This window comes from Mastigoproctus giganteus, chromosome 12 (assembly GCF_048544385.1).
Source record: "Mastigoproctus giganteus isolate SK-2022 chromosome 12, ASM4854438v1, whole genome shotgun sequence".
Taxonomy (NCBI): Eukaryota; Metazoa; Arthropoda; class Arachnida; order Uropygi; family Thelyphonidae; genus Mastigoproctus; species Mastigoproctus giganteus.
This window is the reverse complement of record NC_143586.1, coordinates 89,596,874-89,615,396: the sequence shown is the minus strand read 5'-3', so window position 1 is coordinate 89,615,396 and position 18,523 is coordinate 89,596,874. Positions and strand designations below refer to the sequence as shown.

At 37.0% G+C, this 18,523-nt stretch overlaps 1 protein-coding gene across 1 annotated transcript in view; it reads right to left on the bottom strand.

Moving 5' to 3' along the window:
• Positions 1-13,473, bottom strand: part of LOC150077259 (uncharacterized) — a 196,479-nt gene extending 183,006 nt beyond the window's left edge. The window contains exons 1-2 of the mRNA XM_090385833.1: positions 13,114-13,473; positions 7,050-8,597 (exon numbers count right to left, since the gene is read on the bottom strand). Of these exons, the coding sequence (XP_090241959.1) occupies positions 7,050-8,597; positions 13,114-13,473 (1,908 nt within the window). The remainder of the gene's footprint in view (positions 1-7,049; positions 8,598-13,113) is intronic.
• Positions 13,474-18,523: the final 5,050 nt, after the last annotated feature.

Genomic DNA, 18,523 nt, shown 5'->3' with positions numbered 1-18,523 from the left:
CTTTAATATAACTTAGGGCAAAACTCCTATCCTTGCAGTGAACTATGTTACTGGCTACACATCATACATCTTGCACAGTTTCAACCAATGCCCTACAAGTAAGTTGGAACCCTACCATTAGATTTATATATTGCTTATAGAGATTTACAGACTCAAAAAAAAAAAAAAAAAAAACCGTCTTTCTACTTCAATTCTTGCTATAGAAAGCAATCCTGCCACTAACATCAATCAGGAAAAACTAAATATTTGGATATAATTTAATTCCATTTGGCAATCTTGTTGGGACCATGGAGAAACAGGGCAAGTCACACATCGCTTTATTGCTGTGTTACCCTTGCTTCAATTAAATCGATAAATGTATGATTCTTCTCATCCATGTCCACCTCATATATTATGACAGGACATGGATCACTAAAAGCCAAATTCTGCCAACTGGGACTTCAGAGTGATTCTTCTTGTCTCTCTGGTGAAGATTAAACCTGGATTCATATCCTTTTATATTTTCCTCTCTAAGAAGAGCAACAGATACTTCTTTTCAATGATATACCAAATCTAACTGAAGCAAATGTTAGCATTACCAAAGGAATATGATGCAAGAAAGCAAGCTTATACAGAATCAGCCAAAAAAAAAAAAAAAATCCCTTTCACATTTCACCCATCCATTCATTCAAAATGTTTGTTTAGTTCTGCCTTGAATTTATTTAAGCTACAAAGGGTACTAGGAAAGTTTTGCAATATGACGCAACAATGAATCACAGGAAGCTGCTTGTTGCTGCATGTTGAGACACGTTCATACGTGCATAGTAGCCGCCGCGCCAAGTCGATGGGCTCAGTTATTCATTAGTAGTGAGAGTGTAAAGTGCTTGCAATGGCATCGTGGTCACGAAATGAGATAAGGACAGTTTTGTGGTATAATTTCGTGCGTGGTTTAACCATAGACCAGTGCTTAGAAGAAATGACTCTTGCACTAGATGATGATTGTCCACATCGTACAACGATATTCACGTGGTATAGAGAATTCCAAAGGGGAAATTTCACTCTGAAGGATTCTGAGAGGCCGGGAAGGCCAAGAACGTCAGTTACGGAGGAAAACGTTACTGCTGTGAGGAAAATGCTTGACGAAAACAGGCGAGTGACCTACCAACAGATAGAGGATACTTTGGGCCTAAATGCACCAGCAATTCGTTCGATTCTGCAAGATCATTTGCACGTGAAGAAACTTTGTTCTCTCTGGGTGCCGCATCAACTGACTGAAGAGCAGATGACACGACGTGTGACTTGGTGCCGGGAGATATTAATAAAGTTTGATAAGGGACAATCTCGGTATGTGAACAACATCGTGACAGGTGACGAGACTTGGCTGTACTATTACGATCTGCCGACCAAGGCTCAAAACAAACTTTGGGTCTTTGATGATGACGACACACCCGTAATTGTCAGAAAATCCCGATCTGTAAAGAAGAAAACGATAGCTGTATTTTTCAAATCGAGTGGAATTGTGGAACGTGTCGTTTTGGACACGCAGAAGACAGTCACAGCTAAGTGGTATACTGAACAATGCCTGCCTAAAGTCATTGGATCTATGAAGAACCTGCGGCCAAAGTCAAGAATGGACACCTGGTACCTCCATCACGATAATGCTGCAGCTCACCGCGCCAAAGCCTGCACCGAATATTTGACCATGACAGGACTGAAACTTCTCGAGCACCCTCCCTACAGTCCAGACCTTGCTCCCTGCGACTTTGCACTGTTCCCGCATGTGAAAATGAAGCTAAAAGGGAGGCGGTTTTCCAGTGATGAGGACCTTCTACGGGCTTGGGACAACGAGTGTGCTTTACTCCCTAGTGAAACTTGGCAGAACTGGTTTAAAGATTGGTTTCGGAGGATGGAGAGGTGTATTGAATGTAGAGGAAATTACTTTGAAAAAATTAAATAAACAAAGCTGTATTGCAAAACTTTCCTAGTACCCTTTGTATCAACTTCCACAACAAGAGATGGAAGTCTGTTCCAGCAATCAACTACCCGCTGGCTAAAGGCAAATTTTTGCACATCTATTCAGCAACTGTCTTTCCTCAATTTCAGTTTATGGCCCCTCAGGTTTATAATCTGAGCAAGAGGAAGAATCCAATCAGCATTCAGCCTGCTCAATCCATTCAAGGCCTTATACACCTTAATCAGATCGCCTCACAGGTGCCTAGTCTCCAGATGCTGCAGAACTTAAGCCTTTCTTCGTAAGAGCACCCTTTTGTTCCCCTCACCAGTCTCGCTGCCCTACTCGTTCAAGCAACTCTACATCCATCCTAAAATGAGGCTTCCAGACTTGTGTGCAGTATTGAAGGTGTGGCCTGACCATTGTCTTATACAAGGGGATAATCACAACCTTTTCCCCTGCTAGAAAAATTCCTGTATATCACTGACAAGACACCATGAGCTACCTTTGCAGACTGTCTGCACTGCTCAGAAAACTTCATATCTGATTGCACAATTACCCCCAGGTCCTTTTCATTCTCTACCACCCTCATTGTAGCACCACACAGTTGATAAGTTACTCTGGGGTTACTGCTACCCATATGCAGTACTTTGCATTTGTCAATGTTAAACTTCATTTGCCACCTCTCAGCCCATCTGCTCAACATTTCAAGATCCTGTTGCAGCATACTGTCATTAGTGTCCTTAACAACCCTACCAACCTTCGTATCATCTTCAAACTTGGACATTAAGCTTGATATACCATCATCAATATTATTTATAAATACAGAAAAAAACAATGGACCCAATACTGAACCCTGAGGGACTCCACTAATAACATTAGTCCATGATAAGCAGTGTCCGCTGATTACCACTCTGTCTTTTCCCACTCAACCATCCCTTTATCCATAGCAGAAATTTGCCTCCAATGCCATACTGCTCCAATTTGTTCAGCAGTCTTCCATGTGCAACAGTATCAAAAGCCTTTCTAAGATCCAAATATATGATATCAAAGTTATTCCCTGCATCCAGTTCCTTTGTGACCACATCACAGTATCCAATTAGAATGCCAGATGTGAGTTTAACTCACCTCTGGAATTCCCCTCCTCCCTGAATAACACCTCATGTGTGTAGATGCAAAATACTCATTTAGTTTGTTAGCCACCTGAGCAGGTTCATTAACAGTTGAACCATCAATATCCAGTGGACCAATCTGATTCATCCCTTTCTTTCTAGAGTTTACATAGGTAAAGAACTCTTCACTGTTTTTCTTTGCATTCTTTGCCAAAGATGTCTCATAATCTGCCTTTGCCTGCCTAATCTCCTTTGTGACTCGGTTACAGACCAGCTTATATCTATCATAGGCTTCCATGTCACCCATTAATTTATATGTATCCCATGCATTTTTCTTCTCTGCCATATGTCTCATTAGTTCATCTGACATCCATTTAGGCACCTTGATCAATATTTCTTAGTTGGTATGTTTAGCCTAGTTTTTTTTTTTTTTTTGGCTAATGCTGTATAAGCCTGCTTTCTTGCATCATTTGTCACCACTAATACTAATTAATGCTCACAATAAGAATCATTGAGTTAGAAACAGTTTACATCTCAGGTTTCCTCAAAATTAAAGTTATCTGACACAAACTGATTCAACACAAAAACCGTGTCTACCTTCTGTTTTTCCTTTCTTTGTCAAAATTACAGTCAGATCTGCTGAACTTCTTCACTCAGATATATTTGGTTTAACTATCAAACCTGAGAATGATATATCAACCTTCTGTTACTCCTTAAAATAAGCAAAAAAATTTATGCAAAACATAAGTTTGTAATGTGGATATAAAATACCAAAGCCAAACAGACAGCAAGGGAAAAAAAAAAAAAAAACAAAGCTATACATAAGAGTGAACTCATAAAGTTTTAGAAGAAAAAAACAGATGACAAAAGAACACCATCCAAATGAATGTTGAAAACCATTTATTCAAAGGCAAGAATAGAAATATTCGGAAATGAGAAAATAAGCTTATTTTAGAATAAAGCCAATCCCAATAGGTGCCAGCCTAGTTTTGCAATAAAAGATGGGGTTTTCAACTTAATTAATAATACAAAGATTACACAAAAAAACAAAACAAAAAAAAACTTTCATGTCTATTGCTCTAACCCAGTAAGTTGCACAAACAATGCAGGAAATGGTAAATACTTTTCACCCTGACAACTTGTATCTGAGTGGTTTTTTTTTTTTTTTTAGTTTTCCAAGTGATCCTAATAGGTGCCAGCCTAATTTTGCAATAAAAAATGGGTTTTACAACTTATACATTAATAATGCAACAGCTTACACAAAAAACTTTGATGTCTATTGCTCTAACCCAGTGATATACACAATATAGACACCTTTCACCCTGGGGTGAAAGGTGTCTATATTTATATTTATATATATTTTTATTTTCTATGTGATCCCACTTCCTCTCTAATTTTGGCTTTTAACTATGAGGTTGTCTCTGTCTATCAGAAGTCACCTGATATATAGTAGTACATAAACAATGCCAAAACCATGAGGTTGCCTCTCTGTCTATCAATTGTATCTCTAGTACCTAAACAATGCCAAAAAATATTACCCAACTGGGAACACCTGAAAAAAAAAAAAAAAAAAATTCACATACAGGGGATCATCCCCTGTATCTGAGTTCCCGCAGTTACGAGGATTTGAAAATTAAAGTTGTTTCCCTTGAGAAAATTGACCAAGCACTTGAATATTTTTTTGTGAGAACAATCTTCTTTTAAAATAAAATATTTCCCATTTTACAATACCTACATTCATTTTTTACATTACGAGCTGCCCATATATTGCACTACCTCAAATAAGAAATGCTTCACTTGCAATATCAGGGTACCTGCCCACCCACCAAGGAAAAGCCAACTAGCTTTGAAATCGTGCCGTCTGGGTGGTGGCGCCACAGAGAATAAGCAACAATAGTCTTCTGTATTAGTGAAACATTACTTATTCAAGGTAGTGCAATACATGGGCAACTCATTGTGAAGGATGAGCACAATATGAAATACAGATAAAATGAGGCCTTTCACACTACTACCGTAGTTTTTCTTTAAGGGTTGTCTGTGGTGTATCTACACCGATATTATATAGATATGGAATCTTAAACTCTTAAAATATTACGCCTAGTTTCACTTATTTAATTAATAAACATTATGAAAATTTGGTCCCCGTTTTAAGTGGAATTTTCTGGAACCAATTATCCTCGGATAACAAGGAGCCCCTGTAATTATACAACAATCAAAATAATTAATGGGCAAACAGCTGCAAGAAAGAAATAGGAGCAGTTAATCAAATAAAAAAATAGTAACTGGATACATTATAGACCTTTACCCTGTAGTCGTCATAATACACATGATACAAAAAGCAAATAAAAAATAAATAATAACTGCACTCAAAGCTCTCTATTGGAGTGTATGACCATAACCCTACTGAGAGCAATACATGGATTATATATAAACTTTGTTAGTTTTGTAAAAAGAAAATTTTGAGTCCCTTTTCCAAAATGTATGTTTTTTAATTCTGTGAGACCTAACAGATTTTCGTAACTTTTTTTTTTTTTTTGGAACTAAGATCGTGCCTTGTTGTTGTTATTTGATTTTTAGGAGCATTAGCAACTAAGGCCATATTGCTCTGGGGATATGCGGTGGTCATTCCCTGACCTTTCCGCATTGTCCGTTTATGGTGGTTACAGGGTCAAACCCCGGTCTAATCAAGAAGCGTGTACTACGCACTGCTGCTGCTCCTGCCCACTTGGCTACGGAGGCGCCAAGATCGTGTGCTCTATAACAGTGCTACTCAAAGTGTGGTCAGTGGACCGGTTCACAGGCTCTTTGTTAACGGTCGGTGATGAATTGGAAATTTGGAATATTAACTGGTCTGCAACGATTTGTCCGTTACCAGTTCGAGACGATTTATATTTTATAAATGTATCGGTCTGCAATGGATTGGAAATAAAAGAAACTGGCCCTTCATCACAGATAGTTTGAGAAGCGCTGCTCTATAAAATCTAAATATATAGTTATATATTCTATCATAATTAAACTAGTTAAAATATGTGTATTTTAGTGCAAATTGCATCATTTATACACAGCTAATTATAGATTAGCAAATTCGCAATAGAAGCATTGTTTAAGTTACATCTCATATTGTGAATACCTTCATGATGAGTTGCCACGACATTGCACTTACTCGAATAAGTAACGTTTCGCCCGAAGGAGAAGACTGTTGTTACTTATTCTCAGTGGATACCACCAACCAGACGGCACCGTTTCAGGGCTATTTGGCCCTTCTTCGGTGGGTGGGTAGGTACCCAAGTGATGTAATGATGACAAAACAGTTGTGAAGTATATTTCCACAATATGAGAGATGCCTGATGGTGTATGATATAAGTTAAGACTCTAATGCATTAAGGGCTTAAACCCTTAATGCATTAGAGTCTTAACTGATGCAATGCAAATTAAATGATGCAATTGCACTAAAATACACATAGTCAAATCTCTTTCGCAGCTTGAGGCTTAAGCCCTTAATGCATTAGAATCTTAACTTATATCATACACCATTAGACATCTCTCATATTGTGGAAATATACTTCACAACTGTTTTGTCATCATTATATCACTTGGGTACCTAACCACCCACTGAAGATGGGCCAAATAGTTCTGAAACGGTTCCGTCTGGGTGGTGGTGGTGGTATCCACTGAGAATAACAACAGTCTTCTCTTTCGGGTGAAGCGTTAGTTATTCAAAGTAGTGCAATGTCATAGCAACTCGTCGTGGAGGTATTCACAATATGAGATGTAACTTAAATGATGTCGCTATTGCAAATTTGCTAATCTATAATTAGCTGTGTATAAATGATGCAATTGCACTAAAATACACATAGTCTAATCTCTTTCGCAGATTGAGGCTTAAGCCCTTAATGCATTAGAGTACTAGTTAAAATATTAAACATTTTGTCCCAAATATGATTATTTATACTTCTATTAAACAAAAAGAGATGCCTAAATAACAATATTCATAATCCTTTACTTACCATATAATGAAGGTCCTTTGGCCTCGTATTGTTATTATTATTCAGTCTATTCCTCTCTTCTCTATTCATATTTTCTGGCTCAGCATATATGTGTTCATCACTATAACATTTTTTTAAAGTTGCATAATTTTTTGGCGGACTAACAGTTGTTGATGTTAGGTCTATGAAATGTCCAGAATATTTGCAATTTATCTTCTCATATGTGGTATCAGATGTGCAGCTAAATGGTTTTAGAATATTTAAAAATATATTTGCTGTTCTGGGTGATTCAAAACCATGACTGTTTTTTTTTGGCTTCTCCTGAAGATATGCTTTGCGTTGTGGTGGTGGTGGCCTTTGAGGCCTTGTCTGTTTACTGCTTGTTTTTAAAGCCAGGTGTAAAAATGAAGCAAATGGAGAACTTGAATTGTGCTCTGAAAATTTAGGTGGATAAGAATGTGAAGCACATTTGTATTCATTGTGAGGGTAACTATTAGTTTTATCTATTTGAAAGGCTGATTCAGGAATCGGCAGTATGCCTGAAGATTTCATATTGTTTTTACATTTATCAGTATATTTAGAATTATACCTGCCGTTCTGATGTTCCTTTGGAGACAGTTTTTCACCATTAATTATTACCTGTGAGTCCAATTTGGGAGTTTTTGAAGGCACTTTATTTAAACAAGGAAAATTGTGCTTTTTTATGAATACATCATGGGCAAATGTTCTGGGAGGTTTTTGTGGAGGTGGACCTGGAGGCAAATATGATTTTTTTGCATCTCTTGTTTCATTAAAACTTACTTTTGCTGCTTTATGAAGGCTATCATTTTTTTCAGCAATTGGTTTTGGGAATGGAGGCGGCTTTGGACACATTCTGTTATTATCCTGAATAACCAGGTCACTGACATTATTTCCTGACTCCCATAGTGCAGCCATCCTAGATACTGATATTTGACTTTCTTTCATGACATTCTCTGGTTCTGAATTTTTTGGATCTTGTAATAATCTTTTGCAATTTATACCATCATTTATATGTGCAGTTTTCCTAACTATCTGATTAGAAATAAGAATGTTTTGTGGAGATTTTGTTAATTCTCTACTTGAGATGTCTTTATTCAAATTTAAAACAAAAGGATTCATTTTCTCTTTATTCTTCGGGCAAATTTTATTTGAGTGGGATGATGATAAAACACAATCTTCATTATCAAACTTCTTACTCAATATTTTTACAGATAATGGTTTCAAGTCCTCAGAATCTTTATGAACATTATTTACAACCTTGTTAGTTTGATAATGTTTAGCTTGCTTCTCCTTGCAGCATTCTTTTTGTCCTTTCCTTAAGGGCTTCACAGGTGTCGCATAAATTATACTTTTATCTACTTCAGTTTCATTCATTTCATTTTTACATGAAGTTTTCACTTTAGGAGTACAGGAAATGTCTTCAAATTGCTTGCAAAGCATATTTACACTAGGGGATTTTGAGACCAAATCAGATGGTAAATTTCCCTCTGCTTGAAGATTTTTCTGTTCATTATGAGATGTAGTTGGCTGGATCATGATGAAAAAATCCTAAACAAAATGCAGAAAATTTTAGTAAAAGGAAATTAAAAAAAATTAATGAAACTTTAATAGTTTTATAAATTTACTACATGCATTAACACAAAAGAAGCCTAAATCAGTAACACATTTATCAAATGCAACACAATTAATTCAATAATTCAGGAATTATTGAATTAAATAATTCCTGACATGTGTTACTAAAATCCATGTCTCAAAAGCATTTTTCACATTTATATTAAAAAGTAATTTAACCCTTTCAGAGAACATATGTGTGCGCGCGTGCACACACACACAGTTTCAATTAAAAGGCACAAAATTTATTTCTTATTTTAAGGTTAGGCTTTTTATTTTAGACTATTTGCCATTTGTATAATTTTTGTAACATTTGGGCTGAAATATTCAAATTTGATGTTAAAATTGAAAAAAAGTGTACTATTTATATTTTATAATTCCTAAATTTACATTTTGCAAAATCAAATGCTTTTTTCCCTCAATGGGAAAGTTGTTTCTTGCCCTCAGTTTAATCAAGAAATGTAATTAGTATACCTCAGAAATTAACATGAACCAATTTTATTTGAAGGGAAAAAAAGTAATAACACAATAACAAAAATAATTTGCTCTTCAGTACAAATGTTTAGCTGTGCAAAACAGGTAAATGTAGATAGCACAAATCAATTTGTGCCATGTCTCCTCATACAATTATTGTGTTTTTAATATTTTTATTCAAATAAAATATTACCATTAGCATTAGTAGAGGCATATGATCCAAGAAAGCAAGATTATGCAGCATCAGACAAAAAAAAAAAAAAACCCCCTTCCACTTCACCCCTCCGTTCGTTCGAAATACCTGTCCAGCTGAGCCTTAAATTTATTTATGCTATCAACTTTCACAACAAGGGATGCAAGTCTGTTCACCAACCAACTACCCGCTGGCTCTAAAGGCAAATTTCCGCACATTTATCCTACATCTGTCTTTCCTCAATTTGAATTTATGCCCTCTCAGGTGATTATTCTGAGCAAGAGGCAGTATCCCATCAGCACTGAGCATGCTCAAACCATTCAAGGCTTTGTACACTTCTATCAGATCACCTCACCGGTGCCTAGTCTTCAGACACTGTAATTTGCAAAACTTAAGCCTTTCTTCCTTAAGCCTTTCAACAAGGTTAGTGAACGTTCCGTTCACTAACCTTGTTGCCCTTCTCTGTACTCGTTCCAGCAGCTCTACATCCTTCTTGAAATGAGGCCTCCAGACCTGTATACAGTACTCAAGGTGTGGCCTGACCATTGCCTTATACAAGGGAATAATCACCTCCCTATCCCTGCTAGAAAAATTCCTCTATATCACTAATAAGACACCATGAGCTACTCTTGCAGCTCGTCTGCACTGCTCAGAGAACTTCATATCTGCCTGCACAATTACCCCCAGGTCCTTTTCATTCTCCACCACTGTCAGTGTAGTACCACAGAGTTGATACGTTGCTCTGGGGTTGCTGTTTCCCATATGTAGTACTTTACATTTGTCAATGTTAAACTTCATTTGCCACCTCTCAGCCCATCTGCTCAACCTTTCCAGATCCTGTTGCAGCAGCGTACTATCATCAGTGTCATTAACAACCCTGCCGACCTTTGTATCATCTGCAAACTTGGACATTAAGCTTGATATACCATCATCAATATTATTTATAAATACAGAACAACAATGGACCCAACACTGAACCCTGAGGGACTCCACTAATAACATTAGTCAACGATAAGCAGTGTCCATTAATTACCACTCTCTGTCTTCTGCCACTGAACCATCCCTTTATCCATAGCAACAATTTGCCACCAATGCCACACTGCTCCAATTTGTGCAGCAGTCTTCCATGTGCAACAGTATCAAAAGCCTTTCTAAGATCCAAATATATAATATCAAAGTTATTCCCTGCATCCAATTCTTTTGTTACTACATCATAATATCCAATCAAATTGTTCAGGCAAGACCTTCCCTTAACAAAACCATGCTGTGTCTGAGCTATAACTGAATTCTCATCAAGATGATCCTGCAGTGCTTCTTTAACCAGTGCTTCCATTAATTTTCCTGGAACAGAAGTTAAACTCACAGGTCTATAATTACTTGTGTTAGCCTTTAATCCTCCTTTGCGAATTGGGGTTACATTTGCATATCTCCAGTCTGTGAGTACCTCCCCTGAGTCCAAGGAAGCTCTCATAATTATGGCTAAGGGTTTGCTTACTTCCTTTGCTGCCTCCTTTAATATAACTGGATAGATCCCATCCACCCCAGGTGCCTTTCTTGTGTTTATCTTCAACAATTTCTCCTCCACTTTACTCTCAATTATTACAAGATCATCTAGCTCACTGCCAGTGTTTACTTCATCTATGGCATTCCCCTTCCTGAATAACTCCTCATGTGTGAATGTCGATGCAAAATATTGATTTAGTTTGTTAGCTACCTGAGCAGGATCATCAACAGTTGAACCATCAATATCAAATGGACCAATCTGATTCACCCCCTTCCTTCTAGAGTTTACTTAAGTAAAGAACTCCTTGCTGTTTTTCTTTGCATCCCTTGCCAAAGATTTCTCATAATCTGCCTTCGCCTGCCTAACCTCCTTTGTAACTTGGTTACAGATCAACTTATATCTATCATAGGCTTCTGTGGCACATGTTAATTTATATGTATCCCATGCATTTTTCTTCTCTGCCATATGTCTCATTAGTTCATCTGACATCAATTTAGGCCTGAAACTTGAACAATATTTCTTAGTTGGTATGTAAAGCCTAGTAGCTTCCAAAATAAGTTCTTTGAATGTTTCCCATTTTGAGTTTGATGTTGGTAACATCATCAGTTGGTCCCACTGTATAGAATTTAAATACTGTCTCAGACCATCGTAGTCGCCTTTACGAAAGCAATAACCCTTCCCTTTACCCCTGATGGTAGTTACCTCTTTGAGTAAATCCCACTTCAGCACACTGTGATCACTGCCACCTAGTGGTTCCTGTATCTGCAGATTCTTAATGCATGAAGAATCACTACTGATAATCTGATATCAAGAGTATTACTCCCTCTAGTTGCCTCTCAAACATGCTGATGTAGAAAACAATCATCCAATAAATCCACAAAAGCCTTGCTAGTGTGTGAGTGACCAACCCACAAATTCTAGTCAATATCTGGGAAATTAAAATCCCCCATTATAAGACTCTCTGATTTACTGGCCCACTCTATTTCCCTGTACAGTTCCTTATTATACTCATCTGTCATTAGGCCTATAGCATACTCCTACTCTCAATTTTGATCTACCAATGCTTATGTCACACCAAACTGACTCGACACTGCACTGTCCAGCGATGTCAACTGGCTTCACTTCCTTGGATTTTATGTGTTTCTTAACTAATAGTATAACCCCTCCTCCCTTCCTATCCTGTCTATCCTTTCTGTAGACCTTGTACTCCCCAAATTACAGTTCTGCATTTCTTATATCTGTGTGACACCACGTCTCTGATATCCCAACAATATCCGCCTTTGATGCTTTGAGCAATACCTCAAATTCATCAAATTTATTTACCAAACTCCTAGCATTGGTGTACACGCAAGTATACATGCACCTGTTCTTCTTCTTAGCTACCCTAACACAACCCATGTGTTTACTTGTACCCCAATGACTCCCAGCAGTCTCTGAAATATCCTGCATCTTATTTTCCAGGCTGCTGCTCATTCCAATAGAAGCAGTGCAAGAATCACTTTCACCTCTGCCAGTGGCTACTGTTAATCTATTAGTCCTTGTATCCCCCCAATCTAGCAGTTTTCCGACCCACCTAACACTGCCTCGATAGCATCAGCAAACAATCTTGCACCCTTTGTATTTAAGTGTATCCCATCCCTGTAGAAGCAGTCTCTCCTGTTAACAAGTACAGACCAGGCTGAAAAAAATTATTGAGTGGTGCCATTGGTCTGGAAATGTATTCTCAAGGTATATCTTATTAAATATATCTAACAGGGCTAATTGAGATTGTTCATTTAATTGTTGTACCGTTGCATAATGAATTTCGTAGGGACCAACTGCACTGTGTTTTGTCTGTAGCAGGGTTTGTTTTGATTCTGCTATCGTGAGTGGCAAGTTATATTGTTCATAGTGATTGGTGGGAAATTTTAGGTTTGTTTTTGGCCTCCTTCTTGTAAGTTTTGAAAGCAGTTGAGTATGCGCAAATGGCAGATGTATTGGCAAAGTTTTTGCCAAGCACGTTGACGATATCTGGGGTATTTGTGACTAACTGTCCTTTCCACTTTAGTAATGGCAATGGGTTTATTTGGGAATTGTTTGTCATCCTTCTGATCTTCTTCCAGATAAGTGTAGCAGGTGTGGAACTGGTTATAGTGGATGCAAATTTGATCCAACTCACTTTTTTGCTGATTTTGTGCACTCTCCTGACCTTAGCTCTGGCTCTTTTGAATTATAATCAGATTGTCCATCGTTGGATTTTTGCACAGAGCACGTTGACAATATCTGAGGTATTTGTGACTAACTGTCCTTTCCAATTTTGTAATGGCGATGGGTTTATTTGTGAACTGTTTGTCATCCTTCTGATCTTCTTCCAGATAAGTGTAGCAAAAGTGATTCCAGGCTCTATTTCTCTCTTTTTTAGTTTTCTGACATTCACTGTTCCACCATGGTTTTGGATATATTCTAATGTTAAAAGGTGCTTTAATTATTGTCTTTCCCACTGCTTGAAGAATGGTATTTGTAACATAGTCCACTGCTCTTTGTACTGATTCTTGTTTAATGACATTCCAATCTAGTCTTGCTAATATTCTGAAGGTTTCCCAGTCTCCATCATATATTTTAAATCTAGGATGCCTAGTGGCTTGGGATGGGGTTTTCTTCATAATTTTCAAAATTATGGGGTAGTGGTCACTGCTCAATGGGTTCTCATGCACAATCCACTGGATCTTCGGGAACCGTATCGGAGAACAGATTGATAGATCTATTGCGGAACTACTTTTTGATGGTAGGTGGAAATATGTGTATGTGTGCCATCATTCAGGACCATGAGGTTGTTCTCGTGTATTATTTTCTCAATTTGTTTACCCTTCTGATCTATTCTGGGATCGCCCCATAGTGGGCGAGGTCCATTTAGGTCACCTAAAATGCAAAACAGAGATGGTAGTTGAACAATCAGCTCTTCGAAATCTTTCAACGGGAAATCTTGACTAGGAGATATATATGTATTGACATTATGGTAATGTTGAAACTTACTGCTAGTCGGACTACGACTGCTTCTATGGGTGTGTTCAATGGCATTGCTTGGGATGGCACATGTCTGTTAACTAATATTGCAACTCCTCCTCACGTTGTTGTATCTGATGTGCAGTCCTTTCTATATATTGTATAATTTTTGATTGTATTGTGATCCTGTAATTTTAAATATGTTTCTTGTAGGCAGTACTTATTGGATGATACTGGGTAATGAGGTCTATGATAGCATTAATGTTTGAGCGAAAACCTCGACAGTTCCACTGAATAATTGTATCTGTCATTTAGGGTTAGATAATCCCTCGGATTGTTTCCTTGGGGCTGTTTTCACTTTGTCCACCTTGGTTTTATCTTTATTTGGAAACTGGGGTCTTTCAGTATCCATTTCTTCTTCAACAAAAAGTTGGAGTATGGGATCCTCTCTGAGGTTTATTACCTCTGTATCCATTTGTTCTGCCATTTTTCTTTCTGTATTACTTTTGCTTTCTTTGATTACTTTTCTTCTTACACTTTCTGCATTTTCCGGTGGAAAAGACAGAAGTGCATTGACCATTTTTTCTTGTTGCTTTTGTGGTGGAGATGTTTTATACAATTCGCAAGCCCATTCTGAGATTGATTCACTTGGAGGAATTGTAACATTTGTTTGTGTTTCAACACACATTGAATTAGGAAATCTCATTTCCAGAGTCCGTTTGGTTGTACTAATGACTTGAGCATAACTTGGTTTGATTCCTGTGTTTATTGTTATTGCTTTTTTAGCTTCTTGGTATGAAATGCCATTTTCTGCTTTGTACTTTTGGATTCTTTTTTCTCTCTTCCAGATTTCACACTCTCTTGAATAAGCGGTATGCCCTTCTTTACAATTTGCACATTTATGGTTGTCTGCTGTACAAGTAGAGGACGTGTTCTTGTGAACCACAGTTTTCACACGTCGCCTTACCTCTACATAAAGTCTGTGAGCAGCCAAACTTCTGACAATTAAAACAGCAGAGAGAATTCGGGATGTACGGTCTAATATTGCAATATAGATATCCAGCTTTTACTGATCTGGGTGGTTTTGGTGTATTAAAAGTGAGTATCAGAGTATCAGGTTCCTAGTGCGAGCGATTTTCCCTTCTTTTTGAATTGTTATTCTTTTAATGTTTACGACTCCTTGTTCCTGAAGTTCACTTTGAATTTCCTCCTCGGGTATATTTAGAAGGTCCCATTCCATAATGACATACACCTTTTGAGGTATTTAAGGTATTGTGAGGGGATAGTGTTACTGGTATTCTTGCAAAGGTTGTCATTTGTAACAATCTTTCAAAATGTTTAGAGTGGATCATTTCTACTAAAATATCGCCCGATTTTAATCTCTTAACATTTTGTGGTGGGCCGACATAACTCTCAAGGGTCTTTTGTATGAGAAAGGGTGACAATTGGCCTACCAATTTCTCAGTGTTTGAGTGTATAATAAGGTAAGTTTGGGTGTTTAAAGCTTTTATATCCATTTTCAGTCTCTTTGTGGAAACAGAATAATTTCTTTCACCTTTTCTAATCATTTTAATTGTATCTCCAGGAAGACTAGATGCCTCATATCTTAGATCACTTATATTTGGATATATGTACCCAGTAAATTCCTGGGTATTGGTGTCAGTTCGTTATATTCCGCCCTGGCAGGGAGAGCTTTTCTCTACTAGGTTACCGGCCCTGCCACATGGAGGCAGGAGCAGTGCCACCCTGTGACCAAGCACTAGAAAGTTAGTAGTTAATATACAAGAAAAGAAAAGGCTGCTTTCCTTCTTAATCTGGTAAAGTTAATTTCTTTACTATAGCTTAATTAATAGTGTGTTAATGATACTTTAAATAAAGAAACAATTTGTATTTCAAGAAAGAGTGCTAATTCAGAGCAATATCTCTTGATTACAGAATCGCTTGGCACCTGGGACCATAAGTTAAGGAAGGCAATTTGTAGTTTTCTATTCATTTGAAGTATTTATTCTGCAACATCTTGTCTTATTTGTTACTTGTATTACAAAAGAATGAAGTACGACAGTGGATTCAAGTTGAAAGTTGTAGCAATTTCCAAAATCACAAAAAATGTGCAGTAGCAAGAAAATTTGATGTAAGTGAAAAGTTAGTGCTTGACTGGGAAAAGAATGAAGATTTGTTAAATATCATGCCTAGGACAATATGTGTTATGATAGGAGGAAAACGTCATTGCACTGAGCTTGAAGACAATCTTTTTGAATGGGTATCAGCAAAATTCCAAACTGGATATATTGTGACAAGAAATGCCATTCATATTCAAGAAACTCAATGGGCAAAATCTAACCCGCAAGTAAGTCAGAAATTCAAAGGAAGTTTAAGTTGGTGTAGATGCTATATGGAAAGAAAAGGATTTGGTATTATGCCAACAGACAAAACTAGCTCAGAAACTACCAGACAAATTGAAAAATAAAATTACTGATTTTCAACAATATAAATAAAAATGCATACGATTTTCCACTGTCACACATTGGAAATATAGATGGAACTCATATGAATTTTGACACAGTAGGGAACTGAACTGTGAATTCAAAAGGAGACAAAACAGTTTACTGAAAACAACTGAACACAAGAAAACTCAGTTTATGGTCATATAAACGTGTAGGGCAGATGGAACAGTTAAAACCAATGGTAATTTTCAAAAGAAAAAACAATACCAAAGATTACATTTCTCACTGGAATATTATTATTAGCCATATGGTGCAAAGAAGCCTGAGGCTTAAGCTACATCGGCCAAAAAAAAATTCTGAGTTACCCTGAGAGAGAGAGAGAGTGCGCGAGCAAGAGTCAGAAGTAGAAGAGAATCACCAAAAAAAGAGAAGAATGATGATATCCAGCTCAGGATCCTGGGTGTGCCAAGCCCATACTCACCAGATGTGAGCCCCTGGGGTTTTATGTGCTGCAGTTAGATAATGATTATGAATGGCATGAAAACGGTTGGATGAATGAAGATGGAGTTAAATTATGGGTTCATTATGAAAGGAATCTAATTTATTGGTTTGAGATATGTTTAAACCACATACAACAGAGAAAACAAAAAAAAATGTTATCCAACATTAATACAAAAATTGCTGTTATACCAGGTGGATTAACATCAGTTGTGCTGCAGTTAGACATCTGCCTCAACAACCATTCAAAGACAACATTCATGCAGAATGGAAGGATTATGAATGGCAAAAAAAGTTTTACCAAAGGTATAAATATGCAGCCGGCTCCACTGGATTTTTTGTGCAAGTCTGTGATAAATGCATGGAACAGAACTGATGTTAAAACTATCATAAAAACTTATTTAAAAAATGTGGTACATCAAATTCCGTGGATGGCATAGATTGATTTTTTGTGGCAGAATGATGATATATCTGATGCCAGATAATGAATGAAATCCATATGACAAGAATTTTTATTGAAATTGAAGAGGGCATAAGACACATTTTGTTATCCAATAGTGAAAATTTGGATATGCAGCCATGTTTGGTAGATTGTATTAGTATGATAAGTGTATTGTATATTAAATTTTATTGTTTAATCTATATAATAATTATTTATACATTTTTTTTATTCTTAAACAAGATTTTAAATGTGTACCATCTCTCTAATTTGTTACAGATTTCAGGCGCTGTGTATAAGTTGACCCACGATTTTAATGGTCATATTTCAAACTTCAAGTCTTAACTTGTATGCCGACCAATAATATACTATTACAAGATGCTGAAAATGAGGTAGGTAAACTTTTAGCCATCGTAATGAGAGCATTCTTATATTCAGGAGAAATTGCTGCAGATGAGAAATGTGCAAATGTACCTTCTCTTCACAAGTGCGGCTCAAAGGGTGAAGTGGATAATTAGAAACTTAAGTTTGGCCTCTGTGCCAAGAAAAATAATGGAATCAATAGTGAAAGTAGTAATCCAAGATCATCTTGATAGGAGTGGAGCTATAAGGAAATACCTCACCAATCTGATTAGCTATGTGATTGTTACAAAGAATAAGTTTGCCATCATAGATTTCAGTAAAGCTTTGATACTATACCATATTTATAACTGCCATATAAATTGGAATGTGGTGGCATTAGGGCAAGTTACTACTATTGACAAAGGGATGGTTCAGTGACATGAGACAAAGAAATGGTTATAAATGGCCACTGATCTTCATGGAACACTGATAAGTACGGTTCCACAGGGACCAGTGTTAGGCCAATTACTGTTTTTAATATTTATTAATGACATTTATGCAGGGATTTCAAGTTTAATGTCTAAATCTGCTGATGATACAAAGGTGGGCACAGTGATTAATGACAATAATCAGGGTATGCTACTTCAAGAGTCTTCCGGTAAACAGTAGATGGGAGGCAAAATGGCACTAATAGTTTAACATTGATAAATGCAAAGTATGCATTTGAGTAGTAGTAATCCCAGCATTACACACCATTTGGATGGTACCAAACTCAACATACTGCACTGTGAAAAAGATCTAGTGTACCTATGGAGAGTGACATGAAATTCTGAACAGCACAAAGAAGTTGCTGGAACAGCCCATGGGTTCTGTCAGTGATATACAGAAACTTTTCCAGCAGGGGAAGAGGTGATTATCTCATTTTATAAGGCAACCTCAATTTTAGGAAGGGCACAGAAATGGAAAGGTTCCAAAACGAGCAAAAAC